Raw genomic sequence first — 26893 nt, 5'->3', positions numbered from 1 at the left:
CCGACCTGGTCCATTTGGATCAGACATGTTTCTTGCCAGACAGGGCGACCAGGTTAAATCTCAGGAGAACCCATAACTGGCTGATGGAGGTGCACAATCGTCAAGATCCCCATGTGTTTTTATCTTTGGATGCTGAAAAAGCGTTTGACGCTGTGTATTGGCACTTCCTTGAGGGAGTGTTAATCAAGTTTGGTTTTGGCCCCAAGTTCCGGAACTGGGTGAAACTCCTCTATACAGACCCGTGAGCCAGGGTAAAAGTAAATGGGGTGATGTCAGAGGACTTCCTCATAAGGAGAGGGACCCGGCAGGGATGTTCCCTGTCCGCGTTGCTCTTTGCCCTTTCTATAGGGATAGCGGCATGTGAAATTAGGCAGGAAAAAGAAATAAGAGGGTTTAAAATTGAGCAGACTGACACGTATGAGGAAAAAATATCACTATATGCGGATGATGTCCTCTTGTATGTCACCCACCCAGCGACTACAATCCCAGTGCTTTTTACCCTGTTGAGCCGCTATGGCGCCCATGCAGGATATAAGATTAATTGGCATAAGTCGATCTTATATACCCCAGACGGGGAGAGGACTGGCCCCATTTGCCCGATGCTCTTAGGGTCACGGGTGAAGGGTTTACATTTCTTGGGGTATATATATATATATATATATATATATAACCATGGATAGAAACCTCTCATACCAGAGAAACGTCAAGCGGGTGCTCGCAAACTTTGCTGATGACTCTACTAGGTGGAAGACACTCCCCCTCACGATTTTAGGGCGTGCTGTAATGTTCAAAATGATAATGTTACCGCGATTCCTTTATGCCCTACAAAATGAATATTTCCCACTCCCCCGGCAGGTTTTTAAAGATATAAATGCTGAGCTCCGGTCATTGCTCAGGTTGGGGAGACAATCCAGGATAGCCCTAGGCACATTGCAAAGGAACCAGTACAATTGGGCGATCTCCCTACCGGATATCGAAGCTTATTATTGGGCTGAACACTTATCAACGATTGGCTTCACGCTCCAGCAGATCACCCCACATATAACTTAGAGAGAAGGACAATGGCACAGCGCACCTGTTTACATTATATATACTGGGGTAGAGGGAAAGAAAGACTGCACTCAGCAACGCGTGTTACAATGGAGGTATGGGCGAGAGCGACCAGAACGATTGGATAGACTCACAAACCAACGAAACAGACCCCGATATGGCACTGCGAGTGGTTAAAGGAATTGAATAAGCTGAGGGGGTTTAAAGGATGGATGACATTGGAATTTCCGTACTGTGGGATCGGGTGAAAAGGGGAGACCTGAAGTCATTCCAGACCTTGAGAGCGGAATACGGACTACACCGCACTCAGTATCTGAAATATGAGCAACAGCGTCACGCTTGGCGGGCGGAGAGGGCGGATAGGGCCCTGCATCTTCTTTGCCAGAGTATGCCCCGCTTAAGGGTAGTTTACTGCAGGAGCGCATCCTGTGCAAATTAGTTCCCTGACTTGTACAACTCTGATTAATAATACACCAGACGGGCTAGTGAAGCTTAAAGAGACGTGGGAGCAAAATTTGGGGGCGAGGTAAACAGTGGACTTGGACCAAAAACAAAGAGAGGTCCCCTACTAGATCCAATAAGGGACAGTGGACTTGGAGACAGCCCTGGTGCATCCAAGGGAAATCGCAATTAAGTCCCGTCTCCAGCTCATCCAATATAAAATCCTGCATAGGATATATTACGACAGACTGCGGCTGCACCGTATGGGGCGCGCTAGTGACATTAACTGCCTGAGATATGGTCAGGAGCAGGGGAACTTCACAGCCAGATAATATGATAAATATTATCTGGCTGTACCCTATAATTCAGACATACTGGGCTACGAGTCTGAAGGAATTAAGTGAGGTGCTGGAGGTGGTTCTCCCGGTGGACCCCAAACTGGTGCTGCTGGGCATAACAAATGATGTGGACTTGTATCGCCCACTCCTGATATTTGTAGCACTGGCTCTGGTGGTGGCTAAGAGGGACGTGGCCCGGGTGTGGTGTGCTCCCATGAATCCTCGGATAGACGATTGGAGAAGGGGCATGGATATGTATATGGCAGTCTTTGGCTCCCACGTTGCCTGCTCGCTATGCAGACTGGAGGACGCAGCCTTCATGTACATGTCCTGGGATTGTCCACTGCTCCAAGGATGCTGGGGAGTGATAATGGCCAAATTGACAGAGGTAATGGAGAGGGACCTGCAAAGTACTCCAGCGGTGTGCCTGTTGCACTGGTTTCCCCACACTGCCTGCAACAAAACCACCAGCAGGGTCCTGGATTTGGGGTTGGTCCAAGCCAAGCGCGAAATCAGTAGCCATTGGAAGGCGGCTGCAGCCCCCAGTGCGGCGCGCTTGCTCAGAGACTTTATCAAGTGGGCGGACTGTGAGGGGACCCTCCGGATCCAACTAGCACGGAGAACTGACAATGACAAATCATGGGAAACAGCGAGAGCCTGGGTGGCGCTGACAGATTTGCTTAAGCACCCGACTGACGATGAGGACTGATCCTTCCGGCCTTGCACAACCCCTTGGCTACATGGGACCTTAGCCACAGATAGCGGGGCGAGCAAGTAGGTGGAGAGGTCACTTAAGTGGGCGCATCCTCCCGGGTGGGACATGGGCTACTGCCATAGGAATCAATTGGAGTGTGCAGAATACATTCTGAATAATATGCATGATGTTAGGGAAACAGCATGTCTGAGGGGAGGAGGGAGGTGGGGCCGGAAGAAGAGGAGGGGAGGGGGGAGGAGCGCAGGGAGGGGGGGGGGGGAAATCGAGTTGAGGGGGGGTTGATTTCCCTGTTGCCTGATCCGATGAATGGATGTGGACAGTGCTTGTATGAGCGTGTAGCAATCTGATTGAGCCCTGCGGGGGTATGCCGCATGGCAACTAAGTTCTGATTCTCGACCCACGAAAGGCTGTACTCCACACGCTGAAAGTGCAGATGGGGTAGATTAACCAATATGAGGCAAGGCAATGTTATGTTGTGTCCACAATTATTGATTGGGCTTTGTAGTTTTGCTGTATATTACACGATCACATATATGAGGCGTATGATCTCAGTATGACAAAATTAATCAAATCTGTTTTTTAAAAAAAATGGATATGTATATGGCAGCAGAGAGGGTCACATACAAATCAAGGGGTTGCCCTAAGAAATTCAATAGAGTATGGGGGAAATGGAGACTATCCATGGCCTAGACGGGGGACTGTGAACTGGAGAGGAAGAGGTACCCGGTTAACCAGGTTGCATGAGGGGCGGCTTCGTAACGATCTTTGCACTTTACAGAGTTATGGGGCACTAGTATATAGCCCTGGCGTGATGATATTGGGAGTGTGGGTCTGGCGGGATGAAGGAGGAGGGTGGAGGGGAGAAGGGGTATGGGAAATGGTTATGTGTGACATGCCTGTTATGGTTATGCACTTTACAAAGGCAAATAAAAATATATTTTTTTTTAAATTAATAATTCTGAAAAACTGCAGAATGAAACTCAGTAATGATGGTAAAAGTTAAGCCTCAAACAAGATTAAAGGGTATCTCCGACTAAGAACCATTCAGGGCTTACCAAATATAATGTTATGTTATGCTATGTTATGTTATGTTATGTTATGTTAATTCCACTTGTAGCGTGCACGGATACTCATGAGTGTCCCGGCGCGAAGCCTGAGAGGGTGTACAAGAGGAGATTAGCAAACAAAAAGGTAAGTCTTAAGTTTCTATTTGAATGTGGCAGGGTTCTGAATGGACCGCAGGGAGAGGGGGAGGGTATTTCAGGTTGCACTGGCCTTCACAGTGAGGGAGCTGCCACCCATCCTCTGAAGCCTAAAGCGAGGCACCCGAGCAAGGCATTGGATCGCAGATCGAAGAGCACGAGCCGGGAAGTAAAAGGAAAACCGCTTCTGAAGATAGAGAGGACCAAGGCCATGGAGGGCACGGTGGGCCAACACTAGAGATTTGAACCTGATCCTATCGGAAATAGGAAGCCAATGAAGAGAGCGTAATAGAAGGGTCACGCTATTCCATGCCGAGATGCCCAATAGCAACCTAGCTGCCATGTTCTGGACTACCTGAAGGTTTTTAAGCAGATATCCAGGGGACCCAACAATGAGAGCGCTGGCGTAGTCCAGGCGAGAGAGGATCAGAGCGCAGGTGACAGTTTCTCTAGCCGCTTGAGGAAGAAGCGGGAAAAAAGTCAGCCGAGACTTAATGAGACCGAAGCAACAGCCAGCCAGTTTCTTAATATGAGCGGAAAAGGAGAGGCTTTCATCGAACCAGACTCACAGGTTTTTTGTCGGCTGTCCCGATACCAAGGGGAGCTGGGAGTCAAGGGGCCACAGCTGCTCACAGAAGTCAGCGGGAAATCTGCCAAACAGTAGAATTTCGGATTTTTGTTCATTACACTTCAGCTGCGCCTCAGCCAGCCATTTAAAGATGGAAACTAGGCACTGTTGAGCTGCTGAGGCGGAGCTGGAGGTCTTATCCCAGGTGAACAGCAGCTGCGTATCATCGGCAAAGGCCATCATCTTAGCCCCAAGCTCCTCTGCCAGGTATAAGAGAGGCGTAACGTAAATGTTAAAGAGGAGCGGGCTGAGGGACTCCAGTGGTGACCATAATAACAATCTATCGTACCTGGCAAAGAAAAGAGTAAGGAAAAGGGTAAGCTAAACTGGAGATGCATAAAATTAGAGACACACAAAACCAAAGCTGTGATTCAGAAGGAAGCCTCACTCTTATTTGCAGGCGTACTCGTGTTTTGGTACCATCAGCTTGACGCCAGTGTTTCCACAAGTTAAGATACTAAGAGCAGGGCGAAAGGATCTGATAATTGCATAATGAGCTCTTAAGGTATCCATAAACCAGATTCTGGGAGATAAACCATTTATAATGCACTAGCCTTTATATCTTATTTTGAATCTCAGTAGATGCAAATGTCCGAAATAAGTCAGAATTGCCAAAGATATGAAATACAAGATTACTGGTATACCTTCACAAAATGACATTGTCTCCTATCACACCAATCTCTTATTAAAACATATTTGACTCACCACCAGCTCGACTCCAAACCATATTCCCATCAGCGATCTATCCTGCAACAAAGGTCCTTTGTAGCGCACAATTCCAGGAAACTGTTCATCCCCTGTTCTAAGTTGCACCCTCACTGGCGCTCCCACTTCTATTTGAAGACCTCTGCTTAATCTTGATTTGTTTTTAAATAAACTGTATCGTTCTTCACAGTTTGTAACAGCCAAAAGCAACTCTGCTAATTTTTCACCGACTTCAACAACTTCTTTCTCATCGACAAACAGAAGGGCATGAGGCTGTTCCAGCAGTTTTATTCCAATTTGCATTTTCTTGCTCTTAGATGACGGGATACTTCTAGCATGTCCCACACAAGGTCTATCTTGTACAAGCTGTCCAACGCTGCCCTTAGGGACTTTGACAAGCTTTTGAGTTTGTTTGTCTATGACGCTGCATTCTTGAATCAGGACGTAGAAAACACGCTCTTCCCAGAGGGCTTGACTAGATTTTTCTTGACTCCATAATCCTGCGTTCATCGTGGTAACAAAAGACGAAGAGGACTTCACGAAATCAGTATGATGAAACGGCGTCCTAGAAAGCATCTCCCAAAAAACCAGACAGGGTTCTCTGAAGATATTGTCTCCATGTTGTCAAGGAAGAAATTCAGAAACCTAAAACACACAAGAGTTAGAAACATGAGGTCTTAATGAACTTGTAACATAGGATATAACACTTCACTCGCATGTTCAGTGGTCTCCAATCATGCATACAAAAAAACTTTTAATTTTATTTGAAACCTTTCTTTTTTGAATTTTTGACGAGTTGAACCTACGATGGCAGTGCCTGGAACTTCCACTCAACATATACAAATGGGGAAGACAAAAGGGCAAGTTTTAAAACCCCATGCACAACTAAAACAAGCTTGCACCTTCTTTTTTTTAATCAAAATTCACAACTAATGAAACGTTTACTGGTTTTATAACATTCCATCCATCAATTGCAATATGTGTACCAACCTAACTGCTCAATAGCACTACATTCTTCCCTTTAATTTCATACACACTTTTACCTTCCATACCTCGTACACATATCGCCCAAAATTAATCTCTCATACAGACACCTGCCCGATCTTATCACACATCTCCCCCCTTTTATACGCAAAAACAAATTCACACACTAACTTTTGCTCAAACTAACTTAATAACAAAGCAAATGAAACAAGCATTGAAAATGCAATAGGTCTCGCCTTTGATTAAGTTAAAGCCATTTGCTTTGCTAATGGTAATGTATAGCAAAGCAAATCGCTTTAACTTAATGAAAGGCGAAACCTATTGCACTTTTAATTCCAGAGACCAGACCAGAGTGAGCTGTGAAAACTGACATTTCATGTTGCAGCGTCTGAGAACAGGCTGGGCAGGGTACAGAGTGGACAGCCCATGCGACGGACTAGGTTTCAGGCGAGAAGGTCCCGGTGACAGTGCGGACACTTGGTGTGATCCTGGGCAGCTTGCTAACAATGTTGATCTGTGTTACCTTTACCTGCCAAGTGATAGGAACTGTGCAATCTGAGGGGCTGTTCTGCAGCATTAATCCCTGGATTGTCGGATCTGCTGTTGATTTCTGGAACCGTGGGATAGCTCAGCTGTCTGGGGCCTCCTCGTGTAACTTCTGAGAGCCCTAGGGTTTCGCTATGGATGGGGAAGCCTGGACTTGGATTTGTGTGGAATGAGCGATAGCTGTGCTGTTGGAGGCTTAACCCTGTATGGTCTCGAGGCTAACTCTACTTTCTTGAGCCAACACCTGCAATGTTTTTGTTACTTGAGAGATAGTTCTCCAGTCTGAAGTTATAGCCTTTGAGCTCTGTTACAAGCGCGATAGCTCTGATGTCTTATGCAGACTCTATTGCTCTGTGTCCTGCATGGTAGCTCTGCCTTTTTAGGCCTGTGTGTATGGGATAGCTGTGCCTTCTGGAACGTGAACTTGTAGTTTCCATGTCACGAGGAATAGCTTTACTCTGTGAAGACTAGGCCTGTAAACTTTCTCTAACTTAAGCGATAGTTCTGTTGTCTGAGGCATGAGCCGGTTTGGTTATCACCAGAGGGATAGTTCTGCTGTGTGAGGCCTGCATTTTTAATTGTTGTGTAACCTGAGGGATAGCTTTGCTGTGTGAGGACAAGTCTTTAACTTCTGTGTAACCTGATGGAGAGCCTGACTGTTTAAGGCCTGACTATTTAAGTTATGTGTAGATCTTTGTGGAATGGCTGGTGCTGTAAGTTTAGTTTACAGAGAAATCGCATTGCGGTCTTAAGTTAGAGCCTATGTGCCCTTCTGAATGTTTAGAATGCATCTGTTATCAGGCTTAAGCATGTAAACGTATTCCCACCCTATTCCATCTATTATTTAAATGGCAGGACCCCCTTAATTTTTGTGCCGCAACCAATACGATTCTTTTGATCTAACACACCTCCGTGTGTTCAGCAGTGGAGCGCACATGCCCCAGCTACAGACACAGGCCTCGTGTCGGCATTACAGAGCCCTGGCCAGAGTGCACGGTTTCAAAGATACAGACTTAATTCACTGCACGGGCATCACCGACCCTTCTGGAGGAGGGCACTTTGTCATGGGCACAGTCCTGCAGCCTTGTGTTGGCATTGCAGAGCCCTGGGCAGAGGGAGACAGCAATGTGGCTTTGCGATGACATTAATGACACTGGTACATTGGGAGACGTGCATACTGCGGGGAGGGGATGGATAAGGGGGAACGGGATATCATTTCGCTATTCGCACTGCATCCCAGATATGGATTTATGGCTCTGCTGACATGAGAATACACAGGCCTGGCACTGCCCTCAGCACACAGCATGATGTCCAAGTTAACTCGGCTGGGCTACTTGTTTAGGCCAGCCTTGACCCGGAGACAGCACTGAAACAATGATGTGCCCTTCCCGGATTGCACAATACTGGCAAATCCCGTTCTGCCTCAGAGCGCAGCGAGCATCTGCAGTGGAGCTGGGAGCTGTGTTTGCCTATTTCAATCATGCGAAGAATGCAATGTGTACTTAGTTTAAACGCTGTGCTTCCTGGAGCGATTGCCTTGTATGTGGGCATTGTTGAATCCACGGCAGAGATCACAGAGGGCAGCTGCCTGCTCCAGGAAGTGCGTAGTAATTATTGAAGAGATGGCTCGGACGTAACCCAGAATACAGTGCTTTTAGCAATCTGTGCCACACAGTGCCCGATCCTGAAAGAAAGACGAGCGATGACTTTCAGGAAACCGCAGGAGTCTCCGAAGTACTCCTGGGAACCAATCACCAGCATCGAACTCTTGTCTTTATGGGGCCATGTGTTTTTAGAAACACATGGCCCCATATAAATAAGAAACTGTTTTGTTCTGTTTTGTTCTGTTGATGTCTGGGCACCCTATTTGAACCATTTATTTAATATAGTTGCGGCAGGTGACCACACTCAGGACACATGGAATGGCGCAGAAATCATTACTATTTTTAAAAAGGGGGACCGTGGCGATCCAGCCAATTATCGTCCCATCAGCCTTTTAGACATAACACAGAAGATATATGCCAGGCATATTTTAAATCGAATAAATTCATGGTTGGAGGATGAGTCAGTTTTATCTAAATATCAGGCGGGATTTAGGAATAAAACGGGTACCATTGACCAGGTACTTAGGCTATGCTGCTTGTATTGGAAATACGTCATTATCCGCAAAGGTCACTTGTATGTGACCTTCGGAGACCTACGAGCAGCATTTGACCTAATTCCTCGTGACCTACTTTGGAAAACTCTGAATAGGCAGGGGCTGCCAGGTGAATTGCTAAAACTTGTGATGGGCTTGCATCAGGAAAATTACGCCAAGGTTAGGTGGGGCCCAAATGGGGAACTCACAGACCCAATCCCCATAAAAAGGGGAGTGCGCCAAGGATGCGTACTGGCCCCCACACTTTTCTCCCTTTCCGTAAATGATATTGCAGCCTATATGGAAAACTGTGACAATGACTCGCCCAAATTGGGGGGGGGGACGTGTTGCGTCCCTCCTCTTCGCGGACAACACAATTTTAATTTCGCAAAAGCCACGTGGCCTACAGACCCTACTAGACAGGTTCCAACAGTATTGCACTTCAAAAGGACTAGAAATCAATATAAAAAAAACAAAATACATGGCACTAAACCCGCATAAAACTTTTAAAAGGAACTTAATGTTAAACGGTCAAAAACTAGATTATGAGCATAGTTTTACTTACCTGGGGGTCCTGCTAGACTCGTTAATGGGATGGGGCCCACAGCTAGAGAAATCAAAACTGGTGTTTAAACAAAACTGTTTTCCAATATTACAGAGATACAATAAAAGTGTGAATAAGGCAGTTACCCCAGCATTAGAGCTCTTTAGATATAAGGTTCAATCTGCCGCCCTGTACGGGGCGGAAATCTGGGGGCCAGTATGCAAGAAAACCTTTGAAACACTGGAGAACAAATTTATCAGGGGACTCTTAAAAGTTCCCACCAATACCCCATTGATACCCCTATTTCTTGATTTAAACATCAAACACACTGATCATCATGCAGTGCTGAGACCAGTACTGTTGTGGGTCAGACTATGGACAACTTTTGAACTATCCGACTATAAAAATTGCTTGAAAGAAGTTCTTGACCTTGACAGTGGCAAAAAAAAATTTGGGTTCAAACATGTAAAAACCTGGTTAATTAAGCTCGGATTAACACATTTTTGGAAAGAGCCAGAATCCCTAAATTCAGCCTCCAAGAAAATAGTCAAACTGTCCTTTTGGTCATATGTGAGCCATGATTCTGTGTATATAAGAACGCACGGTCCTCTTACCGAAAAATTCCTTATGGAAAAAAATGAAGCATCTTTTGAACAATTTCTCGATGAAATCCAGCCACCATTGGCCAAATCATTGTATTTAAAATTCAGATATGGAACCCTGAGGACAAAGGTAACTGAGAAAAGATGGGGGAAGACAGATAATGATTATTGCACTTTGTGCACCAGCAATCAAAGGGAGGATGTTCTACATATATTGTTTTTCTGCCCTAGCTATGGTAAGGAAAGGAAAAAATGGATAGTCCCCTTGTGCCGCAATATTGGCTCTACTTCCCATAAGGAAGCTGGCAGGATTTTAAGTACGGATACCAGTCAAGTAATTGTGTTCGGAATCAGCAAATTTTTACTGGCCGTAAATTTTATTAGACGGAAAGTAATTCTTTCATTTTAAATAAAAAAAATTAAAAAAATAAAAATGCTTATCCTGGACTTGTTCAAACCACGAACCATGTTTAGCTAGTTGTGTCATTTCAAATTCCTGGCTGTTATAAACCAATTTAATGTTTTTTTAACTCGATTTTTAAATATTTTAAATATTTATTCAACTTCTGTGATAAATTCCAACCACAATATTGTGTCCAAATATGATGAAATGTAGATTTTATAACAGGGTGCTCAATTATAATGAATTGTAGTTTTGATTATTGTTTCGAGTATTATCTTGTCTTGTATTTTATTGTTATCTTTTATGTTGCAATGCAACAAAATAAAGATTGAACTATGAAGAAACTGTTTTGCGACAGCAGCAAAGCAGGCCACCAAGTCCGGCTGAGAGGCGAAAGGGCGTCAACCAAAAACCCACATTTCCAATGGCAGGCCAACGTTTAGCATAAACGGTGACGCCAGCCAATGGAAGTGAGGGGCGGGGCTTAAAGACCTCTTCTGAAAGTCCTTGTTAACAATAAATCTCGTGAGCAGTACATGCGCTGCCACGCCACGCAAGACTTAAAAAGCAGAAGGCTTATCCAACAAAGAAACCATTAAATCTACTTGGAAACGCCTGTCAACCTTCTCATGACAGGCTGAACATTTCTGACAAGTGGCAGACATTCCCCACTATTCGAGCAACTCCCCACACTGTGACTATGTACACTTCACCAGCAACTCTTCTTCCAGACTTGACTTGTCTCAACTGTACTGAATACCTACACTTCGATCTAAAACACGTATGAACTTATCTCAGAGCATCCCTATTTTAGGTCCATGTCCAAAGCCTTACGACAGACCAACAACAAACCAAGATTTTATATTTCTTGTCTTCCAGCACATAAAAGCACCTCTACAACCTACCTTGGTATCTAGCATTTATTTTCTTTGCTATCACACCTTGGCAATCTTATTCATGTTAATGGCCCAATCGTACATTGTGGGCTTTGGTCTTGACCCCTTCTGTAATCCATATAAACCATCTTGTCAGAACACTTCTAGACCTTCACTTTAAGTCTTATAACACTCAGACTTTAGTCTTCCACTTCACTGCAACCACTGTGGAACTAGCTTAGAACCTTACTTATGCCCACTCAACAATCAAACATTACACAATTGCCAGTGAATGTGGTGCAGATCTAAAAGACCACAACACAGCTTGAAAAGCTTTCCTCCAACAAATTCCTTGTTCACTGGCCAACTGAAGAGATTTCGTATATACTTGATTGATCCTTTCCACTCATGATGGTATGATGTTGCCTTTTTATGCTAGATGATTCAGAAAAGGGGGTGGTGATGGACAGAGTATCTGAATTAAGCAGAACACTCGTACCCAGTCAAGAGATCAGGGCTTGATCCATTTTTTAGCTCACTGCACCATCAAATCAGAACCTGGCTACATGCAAATTAGTCTGTCCCTGGCCCAGTGCATCATGGGAACAGGGCAGACCAAACTACCAAGCCAATTCTTTTACTGGAAAGGAAACAAGCTTCCGGGGACAGGTTTCTGGCATTACAGCCGTCTTCGGTTAGTGAAGTAGCGTGGCTCACTGGTTAGAGGCGGCAGACCCGAGAGCAGAGGACGCCCCGGGACCAGGGTTCGATTCCCGGCGCGGCAGGTTTCTGGACCAGGGTCAGCGGACTCGATAATTCTCTCGCCTCGGTGCCCACTCTGATCAGCGATCACACTCGGCAACTCAGGGCATTAGCTTGCCTCATCTTCACTAACGGCCCCACCAGACCGCCCGGGATGCCTGGTCTCACCCTGGAGATACCCATTAAGGGACCATCTCTCAGGGAAACCAGGAAGGGTTTCGCAGCGGTCGAAGCGCCTTGGGACCCTCCGGGTAAGTTGTGCGCTATATAAATGCCTATACATTTACATTCGGCCCGGCTTGCTTGAATCCTGATGGTGCAGTGAGCAAGGGACTCATGTCTGAGCATACCCTTCCACGCTTATGGTGGACAAAACGATTCAGAAAAGGGGGTGGTGATGGACAGAGTATCTGAATTAAGCAGAACACTCGTACCCAGTCAAGAGGTCAGGGCTTGATCCATCACCGTTTTTTAGCTCACTGCACCATCCCAGCTCAGAACCTGGCTACATGCAAATTAGTCTGTCCCTGGCCCAGTGCATCATGGGAACAGGGCAGACCAAACTACCAAGCCAATTCTTTTACTGGAAAGGAAACAAGCTTCTGGGGACCGGTTTCTGGCAATACAGCAGTCTTCGGCCCGGCTTGCTTGTATCCTGATGGTGCAGTGAGCAAGGGACTCATGTCTGAGCATACCCTTCCACGCTTATGGTGGACAAAACGATTCAGAAAAGGGGGTGGTGATGGACAGAGTATCTGAATTAAGCAGAACACTCGTACCCAGTCAAGAGATCAGGGCTTGATCCATTTTTTAGCTCACTGCACCATCAAATCAGAACCTGGCTACATGCAAATTAGTCTGTCCCTGGCCCAGTGCATCATGGGAACAGGGCAGACCAAACTACCAAGCCAATTCTTTTACTGGAAAGGAAACAAGCTTCCGGGGACAGGTTTCTGGCATTACAGCCATCTTCGGTTAGTGAAGTAGCGTGGCTCACTGGTTAGAGGCGGCAGACCCGAGAGCAGAGGACGCCCCGGGACCAGGGTTCGATTCCCGGCGCGGCAGGTTTCTGGACCAGGGTCAGCGGACTCGATAATTCTCTCGCCTCGGTGCCCACTCTGATCAGCGATCACACTCGGCAACTCAGGGCATTAGCTTGCCTCATCTTCACTAACGGCCCCACCAGACCGCCCGGTGCCTGGTCTCACCCTGGAGATACCCATTAAGGGACCATCTCTCAGGGAAGCCAGGAAGGGTTTCGCAGCGGTCGAAGCGCCTTGGGACCCTCCGGGTAAGTTGTGCGCTATATAAATGCCTATACATTTACATTCGGCCCGGCTTGCTTGAATCCTGATGGTGCAGTGAGCAAGGGACTCATGTCTGAGCATACCCTTCCACGCTTATGGTGGACAAAACGATTCAGAAAAGGGGGTGGTGATGGACAGAGTATCTGAATTAAGCAGAACACTCGTACCCAGTCAAGAGATCAGGGCTTGATCCATCACCGTTTTTTAGCTCACTGCACCATCCCAGCTCAGAACCTGCCTACATGCAAATTAGTCTGTCCCTGGCCCAGTGCATCATGGGAACAGGGCAGACCAAATTACCAAGCCAATTCTTTTACTGGAAAGGAAACAAGCTTCCGGGGACCGGTTTCTGGCATTACAGCCGTCTTCAGCCCGGCTTGCTTGAATCCTGATGGTGCAGTGAGCAAGGGACTCATGTCTGAGCATACCCTTTCACACTTATGGTGGACAAAACGATTCTGAATTATTTTTATGCTAGAAGCCACACCCATTAAAATGCATTCCTTTGCCCTCTTCACCGAGTGCCGTAATATGATATTTACTCCTCAAGTAACTTCTTTCTACAAAATCTACAAATGTATACCATTACAGAATACGATGTGACTTTTCGAATCAAGCACACACCCTGCCACTTTGAAAAATAGCTATGTAGAAGAGAATGATTCACTCCTGGCTATCACTGCAAACAGGCCTAAAACATCAACTGCAATTTTCCTTCTTAATCCAAACAGAGCAATTATCTTGTCTTCTTGCACAAATACTATATCCTCTAACACCAACTCTGTGTATGTTTAAGAAAGCTCCAACTTCTCCGACTAATGTCTGTTTGTCTGGCCACCCGACCTGAAGATTTAAAAAAAGCATCCATTACAGCATCACCCTTTATCTCCAAATCATAATCCGTTTCTCATCACTCGCAGCGTAAATCAGATCTTTATTATACACAACTTTACACGTTTTCTACTCTCTCATCACCTTACCTGCTTCTATGAAAGGAAACCAATATATGCAATCAACATGTGCATTACATTGTCCTAGGACATACTTGTGTTTGAATTTTTATGATTGATATTTAGTAGTTAACTTTTCTAAGCTAGCTTTAAGGACCCTTCCACCTCCTGTAGCAAACATATTAACCCAGCTCCCTCTCAATAACAGAGTAACTGTGCAACTTGAGCGTTATAAGACTACTCACTTTTAGTCTGTTCTAATACCGGCAGTCCCATTCCACAACTGTTAGTATCAGGGGTAACAAACTCCTTCCCAGCTTGGAAAGGTTTTAAACAAGGTGAATGCACAATTTCTTGTTTCAGTGCTCCAAACACTTCCCTTTAATTTTCTCCCCGCTCCAATTTGGCATTCTTAATAAGAAGTGTTTTTAATGGTTCAGCCTTATTGCTCCACCCCTAAACAACCTCTACTTAATACTCAATCACACCCAGAGAAGAAACCAAAATATTTTATTTTTATATCCGCTTCTGTTACATGCATTTTTTTTACTTTTGGTTAAATCCTTCCCTTGATACATTAAGTCCAAGGTATTAATACCTGCCCGTGTCCAGTCTTCGTGTCAAATCTTTCTCTTCCAGAAGCTGTAAGATATTTTTCAAATTACAACTCTATTCCTGTTGAGTTCTACCATAGACTAGAATGCCACCTTGGAAGTGGGAAATAAAATAATTAACTAAAAGAGCAAAGGTAATAACCATTGTCTAAAAGCATGTGCCTGAAGTATTTAACTCCAGCAACAGCCTCAGCACTAACCACTGTAAACACAATCTTGAATAAACCCAATAATAGCATGCCCCAATAACAATCTTATTTTGTCATTCCTGAGGATCTGTTTACTGTAGAAAAGATAATAAATCATGAAGGAGAAAAGTAATGGCCACCTACATTCCGCTCACCACAAAGAAGTAAAGACCATCTGTCAAATAATTCCCTAAATCCCACCCTAGTTTTCCGACCCATCTAGAAACCCTCTGTACTAATTAGCCCTCAGCAAATTAACCCACTGAGCCCGTTCTAAATATACAACCCTGCCAATAATAGGCATACAGGTCGGTGGTAATTCAGCGACACAAAGGAGCTAAATCAACAGCTCAAACAGGGTGGCTATACTTACTGCTATTGGTTTCAGTTTAAAATATGTTTGAGGAACCTACAGGAACTGTGACAGATATATGTATGTATATGAGAGGAATATTTTTTTTTTCACTGATCATCCCAACTTACCTGTGTTTTATCTTTTGCTTACGGTGCACGTTTGAAAAACAATCTCTGGGAGACTGATCACTGCTGATAACGGCAGTCAGTTTCAAAATACATCCCTATATGCTGACATTTTTCAGGCCCTCAGGACTCTACTGATTTTTATGAAGGATATTTAATGGCAGATGGAAATCTGACTTCTTGATAGTCACATTGGATGTCACTCTACCATAAGCTAGTATCTGTCTCACCGATGGCTTAAGGCCTGTAAACACTTTCTTCAATCCAGAGCATTAAGATTAAAGAGGTACACAAAACCGCTTATGGAGAGTGTAGAGTGGTGCCTGGAGAAAAATAACCTACACTTCAGTAATCTACTGTGTTGTCAACTCAGGGGAACTGAGATGGGCACCTGCTTCGTACACAAGGCAGCAGCTCTAGCCGTTAGGCCACATATCCTCCCATGTATCATATCATATTATATATTTATATTACCCAGTGGCAGTCACCAATGGGTAGTTATTATTAGCACCATGTTTCCATAGTAAATAGATTTTTTGGTTTGCTGATAAGATTGGCACAGTTTGACAAATCTTCACAAAACGTTTCCAAAACAAATAATAAACATATCAATCTCACCTCCTACCTGGAACGTTTTAGGGTGATCCATCAAGTTGGACAGAGAAAAAAAAGGGGGGCGGGGCCAAAACATGTTTTCACAGTGCAGTTTTCGAAGAAAAGTTAAACGGTGATACAGAAAAAACAGATAAACGCAATAACTTCACATTTTGCAGAGAGGTGGATCTTTAACAAGAAGGTGTGCTTTTCTGTGATTTGGTTAAATCCGTTCAGTACTTTTTAAGAAATGAAGGTTCAAATGTATGTATATTTCAAGCAGTGTAGGATCAGTGGAGCTGACAGAAAAGATTAAATCTGATTGGCTACTGTCAACATCGACAAAGATGCCTCAGCCATGCACAGTGTTATCATCAATTATATAATTTCAGTTGTCATCAGTGATGTTATCAATCTTGACAGAGAACATGTCATGATTGTTGTAATATGTGAAGTCATAAGCAGTGCATGAAGAGGGCACAAGTTATATTTACTTGAGATAACTATAATTGATGAATTTCAGTGTTTTTTTTAGTTTACAATGTTACATTTTAACTGATATTTTCACCCAACTATAATGAGACTTGAATCTTTGCTCTTTCAATCTATATCTATACTACTATTATAAAGAGAGAACTGTGTCCTTTGAGCCAGGTAAACTCGAAAAGTACACCACCAATCAAAACACCCAAGACATCTTTGAAAACCTCAGGGCAAGCAGAAGGACATAGGCTATTAAAAATAAAAAATATACGTTGTTTAAAAAATTTAGAAACAAAAATAAAGTAGTCCCTTGCAAGTAGCGCCGGCCGCGACGTCTGCGTGATGATATCATTTGCGCTCCCAACACTTACTGAATACTTCCTGAAATTGCGGCGAAGATCACGACCTGCTGGGAGGACTGCCGCAGCCCTGATTGCTGCTGGGCGAACTGGCGGTCTGTGCGGGCGGGGCGCCTGGATCGGGACCCGCGGCCGAGGTAAGGATCAGGCGACACGGGCGGGAGGGGGCCGGGCCGGGGCGGGCCGGGCCGGGGGAGGGGGAGGGGGGCGGGAGGTTGAGCGCAGGCTCCGGGACACAGACAATGTCGTGGCGGGCGGGGACCGGGGCGGGCTGCACGCAAGCCTCAAATGCTGCCTCTAACCCCTTTCTGTCCCAGGCAACGCTGGGGCGGGCTGCTAGTAACTATATATAATTGATAAGATATAGGATGTGTTCAGGCTGGCGTTGCATTGATATAGTTTGCAAACACATTATAGTCGCACTCAGTCACAAATTAATATAGGACAGCTACCGATTGTATGGTGACTGAAGGTTTCAAGTTTTGGCTGTCCATTTTCTTGCAATGCACTAAGCCAGGAGAAACATGTTCTGAGGAATAACTCACTTTTTTCCACATACACCCAGTAAGCAGAGTTCATGAGCAGATGGGGGGGGTGAGTTAAGAGACCTGATCTAGAAGAGGGCTGAGTGGCGGTGCCCAATAACACAATAATTAAAATTGTAAATATTTTGGTTACGAAAGTTTGAGATTGGAAATTAAACATTGCTAAGAACAGTGGTCTACAGAGTGTATGAATAGCTTTCGTCTGTATATTACTCTGCTAAAGACTAGTGCCCTTTTCCACCCCACATCTTTCTGAAATCCTCCACCTGCTTCTCTCACGTCATCTTCCCTCTTCAGCACTGTCTTTTCACTCTCTCCTCCTGCATGTACATCCCTACATCTCTCCACTTCTCCAGTCCTTAAATACACAACCCACCAACTCCCCTTTAAGCATTGCATTTTCCTTTCCATTGGTGGTGTCAATATTTCTAGAGCTCGGACTTTCATGCATTTTTACTCATATAGTAACATATGTGACCATTTCTCTATGCGCTCTACCCAGAGGCCAAGGATTGGAAGTGCATGTAGCCTGAACACGTTTCTGACTAACTGGCAGGAACTGTGTTGCACTGCCTTCAGTCTCCGCTGCAGAGCTCTCGATCATTCCCACTGTCATAAGCAGTCACCCACAATCTGGCCTTGCCCTGGCACCTGAAGTCTTATTACAAAAAACAGTGGACCCTAGTAGTTTGGGGGATCAGAGTAAGAATAGACACAAACTGGAATAGTATTTATGTCCTTTGTCCAGCCGGACAGGAATTTATTTGGCGATGCACACAATCAGAAAGTAATGTCAAGCGGGCACAGCCCGTGACCTACAGTGAACAAGACAAAACAACAAGTATAGGCAAGAGCGAGCAAAATCGGTCTGTATACTTATAATCAGTGAACAGACTTGATTGTAGTTTGAGTGACCATTGTACATAGCATTCACAAGCATATTCAGTACATATGATCCTATTGTGTCGACGACGTTTCGATGCCGAAAAACAAGACATCTTCAGGACAAATATATAAATCATGTTTGTCTTGGAATTATAAACAATTGCCTTTCATGCAAGGCAGATCCTTAGGCGGGGAGGTAGTACAGGTCGAGAGGAGTGGTTCAATTAGGACCAATGATAGCGTGGATTTCAGGATATCCCGCTTTTGAGTCAATTAGACCGTCCAGATCACGGCTCGAGTTGTGCTTGATGCAGAATCGCAGCACGCGGCATCTCTGGCAGGGATTGCTCACAGAATGCGCCATAAAAGCGTTTCATGCCACATTAAAAACAAAAGTACAGAAGAAGGGAATGCAAGATGAAGTATAGCATTTGAAATACTAACAGGGGCTTCACTATTGAGAAATTGGTCAGCGTTTGGCCTGTTAAGTCAAGGACGTTAATATGGGTCTGACAGGGACCTGTTTCAAAGTCAGTGTTTTACTATTGCCATTTCCAGTTTCTCCATATTATGCTGCTTTTGGAATAGCGAAACACCTATTTTTTTTTTTTTATCGTCTGAGATCCGTTCGTGGGCAAAGTGCATTACAGTTACGTTAAGTACATAGTTCTAGTTACCATACCGGCAATTCTGGCAACATTTTAAAGATTTTTCATGGGCAGATAAATTTTGATAACAGCAATATATGATGTATTGAGTATACCCAGTAAAACAAGGGAATGAAAGAAAAATAACAAAGGCGACGACAGAGATGAAAGGGTAGGGTTATTTAGTCACATGAATTGGTTTATCAACTCGGATAACTCTTAGTAGGTATTTTTAGGTATTTTAAGGTCGAGAAAGGGAAATGTTACAAATATGTACCATAAGAGCCACTCAAACTACAGTGGTACCATCGCAATGGATCTGTGAAAAGTAAATTTTGTTTTGGAACATGGGATGCAGCTAGATGTTTTACTTTTTGATTGAAGTTTTCAAGACCATTCAGAACTTGAGAACTTTAGAGGAGTGATATGGGAGCGCTGAGATGTAAATCTCAATGTGCATCATACATCAGCAGAGAGTAATTTGAGAAGAGCAAGAGCAGGTGGGATAACTATTTTTTGTGCTGGCCAGGGATCTCTCATCGGCATACCGGAACGGTATCAGTGGAGCTCGTCTGCTGTTTTTGGGACTAATGGGGAAGGGTGAGCTATAAAGATGAAAAAAATGACCAGAGCTTCCATTGCTAACTTTAAACTGCAAGCAAAGCGGTCACGTTTTCGGTCTTTTAGTTGTTGGGGCTAAATCAATAAAGAAGTAGAGCGCCGCCATCCGTGACTTTGTTTGAAACATTGAAAATAATGCAATTTACTACAAATAGTCTGAAACTAATCCACAGTTGTTTCCATCTCACCTGCAAGAGACCTAGCCTGGTAGTTTGGGCTTAACTGTTCCTACTAGAGCATACCCAAGTATAATTTTGTTCCTGATAATTGGAGTTCCTGGGGCGATTCAGGATTTTCTTTATGAAAATTCAATCTCTCTCACGGTTGTTAGAATCTTTCAAATTAAATTTGTTGTCAACCGCTGCGTCCTACATACATTCTGGCATTCTGACAAACATTTTGAAAAAAATATGAACGTGTCAGAGGCTGACTTTGCTAGATTTCAAAAATACATGTATGGAGGAATTCTTTTTGAAGGGCGCTTGTAATTGAGTTTCGTGCGCTCTTTTTTTTTAATCTTGCAAATAACTCTTGAGGCCCCTCACCAACCACGATTTTCAAGTGGTGTCTGAAGCGGTATTATTGATGAGGACTGAGAACAAAAAGTATGGAGGCACAATAGTGCTAGGCAACTCTTTTTTCCTCTCTTCCATAAAATATCAGTCAGTCAATCAGCTTTATTTCGATAGTAAAAGTATCATAAAAGCGTTACATAAAAACAATACAATAAAACCATGTTACTTAAAATCCAATAACTGTCAGATAAAAATAATACACTTTCCAATAAATTAGATAAGAAGGTCCGATACGTGACCGCAATTAAACAATACATTTTAGCCTTTTACATCTGATTGGCCAGGCCCAGCCTAGGTATTTGGCCATACCACAAACATACAGTGGCCGGGTGTCCGACCTCAAAATTCGTAATGAGACAATGTGGTGTCTGGTACCCAGCGCCCTGCATACGGGTTTGAGCCACAAAGATCTAGGGGAGTTGTAGGGCGGGCATTCGAATAAGAAGTGGGCCACAGACTCCACTCTAAGGGAATAAAATATACAAAAAGGAGAGGTTTGTGCAGGAATGTTCCAACGGGCAGTCAATTCTCTCAAAGGAAGTAGGCCCAACCTGAATTTAAAATACAATGCACGGTCGAAGGATTTAGAAATCAGGTCCATAAAGGGTTCGCACAGGGGAACATCCTTAATCCTAAGGAACTCAATGGATGTCCTGCTGAGCTTGGGATTCGAGTCTAGTTTGCTAGCTACCCACTGCCAATACATGGATTTAAGAACTTGTTTGGGGGGGGGCGCTCCTAGATACCCAAGCATCTCCCAGACCCAAATTGTCAAGCAGTGAATTAACATTGGTAAACCACCCAATCTTAGACCACCCGGGCATTGACAATATTTCCATTAGCCCCTCTGCATAGCTAGCGAGTTCGGAAACTCTCCATAGTCGAGCCCACAATAAAAGTGGGCGCAATTTGACCTGGTCACCTATTGAACGACAACCCATATCCAACAACAATGGGAGCGTTGGGATGCTCTGGGGAAGGGACATTAGGTCCTTCAAGAATTTATTTTCAGACTTTAAAAGGTGGTCAATAGTACCTAGTCCCCAAAGTTCGGCCCCATAGAGCGCTGCACTAACTCCCCTTGCTTTATAAATGTCTAGGACTGGGGCAATAGGCCTAGAAGAGGTTAAGCGTTGCTCTTTGATCAGTGTCAATACAACCCTTTTGTGTACCAACAACATTTTTTGAAGATGGGGGCCCCACTGCATTGAGTCAGATAGGCGGATGCCCAGATAATCAAATTCCTTGACCCTTTCCAGGGGTATAAGATTTAAAGAAGGAGGGCGACCAAGCTCCCTGGGGGGATTCAGTACTAGATACTTGGTTTTGTCAGTATTGATCTTGATGCCCCTGCTAATACAAAAAGATTGAAAGTTGTCCAGAAGGTTCTGTAAGCCCATCAGGGTCTTCGAGATGAGCAGGGTATCGTCAGCGAATAGGAGCGTGTCTTCTGACCCTGGAGGCCCCACCTCACCTGCGCATAGTTCCCATCATGCAGCTTAACCAACAGGGACAGAATGTAAGCAGGAATCCCCAGGTCAAGAAGTATCCCCCACAAGCGGTCCCGAGGCAAAAGGTCAAAGGCAGTCTTTAGATCGATAAAAGCGAGGTAAAGACTGCCCTTGCCAAGTACTACCACCTTCCAATAAATGAGCATCAGTCTAAAGACCTGCTCAATAGTCCCTGTGCCAGACCTAAAACCTGCTTGAAATTCTGAGAGAATTTTGTTCTCGGTCTCCCACTGGAGAACTCTCTCCAGAACAACCTTTCCGGCTACCTTCTGTGTGGAGTCTATAAGACTGATAGGGCGATAATTCGCTGGGTCGTCCCGACAACCCTTTTTGAAGATCGGGACGACCTCAGCCCCTTCCATGAGACTGGAATCGCCGCACCATGCATAATAGCATTGAGTAAGGTTGCTATGAACTTACCCCAATATTTTGGGTGCTGGCGAAGTAGGTCCCCCGGTAGCCCGTCAGGGCCTGCTGCTTTATTAGGCACCTGGGAATTAATCACGGCTTCCACCTCTTTCGGTGAGAAGGATAGCAGGTCACTTGTCTCAGCAAAGCCCAAAACAGGGGATGATGTCGGTCCCAACCTCTCCACAGGGGGAGTAGAGTAAAGAGATGAAAAGTGATCATACCATGCTTGCTCAGTGATGTTACAAGTAATAAGAGTACAATCTGGCCTGTTCCTGGTCCTTACAAGGTTCCAGAAACCTCCAGCATCCCCCTTTGCACTAGCAGCCTTTAGGTCGCACCAGAACTGATCGTCCCCATCCCTCCTAGCTTCCCTGATGGCAAGTCTATAGTTCTTTCTAGTGAACCGAATCAACACGGGATCTTTTCGCTTAACAGCCTTCACCAGGGCAGTTTTCAGCATCCGACACTTTTTAGTAAACCACCCCGGATTATGTTTCAATTTCTGGGCCGCCCTATCGTAGGAATCCCTTCATGGTTTAGTAAGTAGGCTTCCCAGGGCTTCGGTGGTGTCACACAAGAGGCCAAGGACCTCAGACGGGGCCAAAGTGGAGGAGTCCAGCCTCGATACTGCCTCTTCAATGAAGGCCCATAAATTTTGCACCAGCCCATCATCAAGGACAACCGCACACCATTTGAGGTGCCTTCCCCCATTCGATGGACAAACATCTGACGTTATTCTTGCTTGTGGTTGGGGAACAACGTGTGGGGATGACCACAAAGACTTTAAGCTCAAAGATAGGGGATTATGGTCACTGTCCGCGGTTGGCAGGACCTCCATATCTCTCAAATAACTCCAGAGCTTTAGGTCAAGTAAAATGCAGTCTATCCGAGAGGAATGGTCTACCCTATTGTAAGTCTGGGCACCTGAAGGGTCTGAAGATGTTCTCCCATTCACTGCCCTCAAGCCAAATTCTAGAGTCAAGATCTTAAGCTGGATGGACCGTTGGGACCATCTCTTAATTGGTGGAATGGTAAGGGCTGGGATGCCTCTTCTACCATCCTTATCACTGATGCCCAAAATGTCATAGTCCGCCAGGGGTTCGAAGGTACAATTCAAATCCCCTGCGACCAAGACGTTTGCGTGCTTGCTACATTTACTGAGCTCCATAAAATATGTTTTTCAGATATCTGGACTGCCATGAGCGGCAGTTTGGAAAAGAACGCTTAATTTAAGCGTTCAGCCCATATCACTCTTATTTTGGTAACACTAGAGAGCATATGTTATGCCCTGCGCTGTTGCCCCTCCCCCCTACACACACACACACACACACAAACACATTATACTCCCCCAAACTAACTTAACTATGCCTTGGCGCTGCAATCTAGGTTCACACAATTATAGTTAGAATTACCTCAAGGATTTTGGGAATTTTTAACGATATTCGCAAACAAGTTAATACATTTTAGGTAAACGTACATAGTATTGTGAAGTGATGCAGTGAATTTAGTTTAAGGGCTCACATATTTCCTGGAGGGAAAAAAACTGTTCTATATTATTATTGACATTTAATAAACATTTTTATAAACTTGGATGATTAATAAGGATGTTCAAACTTCTGCAGTACATTTTTTCAGAGCGGTTTCCTTATTGCCGTCCTCTTATTCGTGCTATATCCTCATGTTTTGTCGCGATAAGCCACCGGTCAAAGCAAAGGAGCTCTCGAACAGCTGAGAATCAAAATTTGCCTAGCTTTGTAATGGTAAGTTTCAATTCTATTAAGGACACGGAAGCGAGGATTATGCTTTTCCTTCTTCGCTGTTTATTACAATCACAAACACAGCAGCCCAGAAAAGCACTGAAATGTAGATAAAATGACTGTATAATCCCAAAACAAAGGGATTAAGAACATGTATCATCCAAAATCCATGGAGAAAAAACTGCATATCCCATCAAGTCCATTAGTAACCATACAACAATAGTCCTTTCATAGTGTCCATCGCACAAAGATAGGGCGTCCATCTTGTGTCCCCTTCCTCTTTCTCTTTCTCTTTCTCTTTCTCTTTCTCTTTCTCTTTCTCTTTCTTCGCGCGAGTCACGCCAAAACATCAACGGTCCTGTTTCGAACCTTCATTACCTAACGGAAAAAACAACAACAGCGTAAGCGTTGCAAAGCCAAATAAGCCAATTAGAAACATCCATCATCAACTTTCCGTAAGGGAGAAACACAGTAATACCACTAACGATCAAGAAAGTAAACCTGTTTACTTACAGCCATACGGGTGGGATCTCCTCCGAAGGACTGGGAGGGTTAATCCTCGCCTCCATGTCCTTAATAGAATTGAAACTTACCGTTACAAAGCTAGGCAAATTTCGATTCTATGTCAGGACCGGAGGCTTCAGATAATGCTCGTTCAAAGCTTACCTCAAAAAGCTCAATATCCACCACCGGTTTGAAATAAAACCTTTTAAAGGTGGAATCCGAGGACCAATCGGCCGCACGCATCAAATCCTCCAATCGCGCACCCAACAAGAAAGCTTTCGAGGCCATGGCCCCCCTAGCCGAATGAGCGCCAAACATTTTAGTATCAATGCCAGCTTCCTGTAACACCCACCGCACCCATCTGGCTATGGTGGGGGAAGATACAGCCTTGTGCGGTTTACGCAAGGCAATGAGCAACTGCCTTTCACCCGGAAGGCAAAGTTCAAGAGTGACATCTTCATATGTCTTAAGGCACTGAACCACACAGAGCTTGGGAACATCCGCGAATGCCGGATAAGAAACCCATCTCGTCGCAGACTTAGTGCAGCGACCCACCGTAAATGTCACACCTTACGGGGAAAAAATTCTCGCCGAGATGTCCAGGGCTCGCACATCCGAAACCCTACAGGACGACACCAAACATAGGAGCATAGCCAATTTTGACACAACTCCTTCAGAGAAAGTTACTTGTGTTGCCAAGAAAGAAAAAAATTCAGCACAACATTAACCTCCCACAGGACGGAATAACGCGGTTCCGGAGGCCGAGACAGCCTCACTCCCCTTAGGAGCTTACAAACAAAGGGATGTTCCCCCACCGGGCCTCCATCCACAGGCTCATGAGCTGCTGAAATTGCCAACCGCATCGTGTTAATGGTGCGGTACGCTAAGCCCTCCGCCGCTAGTTCTGCCAAGAAATTCAAGATGGGAAGAACTCCTGCGACCAGGGTATCCAGGTCTCGTCGAAGACACTAACGAACCCACCTGGTCCAAGCGGATCGGTACCTGTTTGCAGTACTGGTAGCCCAGGCTTTAGACAAAAGGTTCTGAGCCGACTCCGAAAGGCCTGGGAGCGACCAGCGTCTCCGGAAAGCTGCCATGCCATGAGGCGGAGAGAATCCTGCATTATGAGATTGTGTGGATCCCCGTTCGGATTGAGAAGAAGATGAGGGAGCCGGGGGAGTAGGGTTGGAGAATCCCAGGAAAGTTCCAGAAGAACCGGAAACCAAACTTGAGACCTCCAAAAAGGTGTCACCAAAATCAGCTCTGCCTTCTGGCAGCGGAGCTGGGCTGCCGCACGCAGCACCATCGAGAAAGGGAGAAAAGCATAGGGCCGTTCCCGACTCCAGTCCTGGAGGAATGCATCCGTGGCCTCCGCAAGCGGATCCGGCCTCCAACTGTAAAATCTCCCTAGCTGGAAATCCAGACGGGACGCAAACAGATCCACAGAGAATGGACCCCACAGGTTGTTCAGCCACTGGAACACGTGGGCGTCCAGCTTCCAAAGGCTGGAGTCCCGCAGGTACCTCGAATGCCAGTCTGCGACCTGGTTGTCCTGGCCCGGAAGGTATTCCGCCGTCACCGAGACTCGATGGGATAGACAATCCCAAAAATCCTTCGCCAGATCTGCCAGTGCTCGGGACCCAGGACTGCCCAGATGGTTGACATATCGAACCGCTGAGACGTTTTCCATCCGTAAAAGGACACATGACTTTGCCAAGTCTCTGATCCAACAGAGGATCGCAAAGGACCCAGCCAGCAGCTTTAAACAGTTGATGTGGAGCTTTTGTTCCTCGGACGACCAACCGCCGCCTGTGGAGAAATCCCTGCAGCTGGCGCCCCAGTCGGACCTGCTGGCGTCCAAATCTATGACTAAATCCGGAACTGACCCAAAAATTGCTCGGCTGTTCCACGCCTCCATATGGGAGAGCCACCAAGCCATCTCCCCTTTTACCTCCTGCGACAGAGGAACCAGCTGGTCGTAAGACAAACCCTTCCTGAGGTGATACGCCTTGAGGCGCTGAAGGGCACGATAATGCAGGGGCCCCGGGAAGATTGCCTGAATGGAGGAGGAGAGGAGTCCTACCACCCTGGCAATCTGCCGCAGGGAGGTGTGAGATTTGGAAATAGTCTGTTTCAGTATGTGACGAATCTTGGCCATCTTCCGAGAAGGGAGGCTGAGCGTGGCTTGCACGGAATCTACTACGAAACCTAAGAATACCATCCTCTGTGATGGAGAAATAACCGACTTGTCCTTGTTAATGATGAACCAGAGTCCTTGCAACAAGGAAATTGTTTGATTGAACTGGAGAACCTACTTGTCTGGACACTGTCCCATCAGAAGGATGTCGTCCAAGTAGACGATCATCCGGATCCCCTGACTCCGAAGGACCTCCAGCGCCCGGTGCAACAGTTTGGTGAAGCACCAGGGGGCCGATAAAAGCCCGAACGGAAGGGCGGTGAACTCGAAGACCTGATCCTTCCAGAGAAATTGAAGGAACCGACGGTGGGGAGGGTGAATAGGTACAACCAG

The 26893-nt window shown here is 45.3% G+C and overlaps 1 protein-coding gene across 7 annotated transcripts in view; it reads right to left on the bottom strand.

Annotated features, from left to right (window-relative positions):
• The window catches only part of CYLD (CYLD lysine 63 deubiquitinase), a 516546-nt gene that overhangs the window by 412982 nt on the left and 76671 nt on the right, over positions 1-26893 (bottom strand). For all 7 annotated transcript variants that reach the window (XM_086945164.1, XM_086945166.1, XM_086945167.1 and 4 more), the window contains exon 2: positions 5080-5724. In XM_086945164.1, the coding sequence (XP_086801290.1) occupies positions 5080-5655 (576 nt within the window). In that variant the 5' untranslated portion in view covers positions 5656-5724. The remainder of the gene's footprint in view (positions 1-5079; positions 5725-26893) is intronic.

The sequence above is a fragment of the Lissotriton vulgaris genome, chromosome 12 (assembly GCF_964263255.1).
Source record: "Lissotriton vulgaris chromosome 12, aLisVul1.2, whole genome shotgun sequence".
Taxonomy (NCBI): domain Eukaryota; kingdom Metazoa; phylum Chordata; class Amphibia; order Caudata; family Salamandridae; genus Lissotriton; species Lissotriton vulgaris.
The sequence above is the reverse complement of the archived record's forward strand: the minus strand, read 5'-3'. Positions and strand labels throughout refer to the sequence as shown.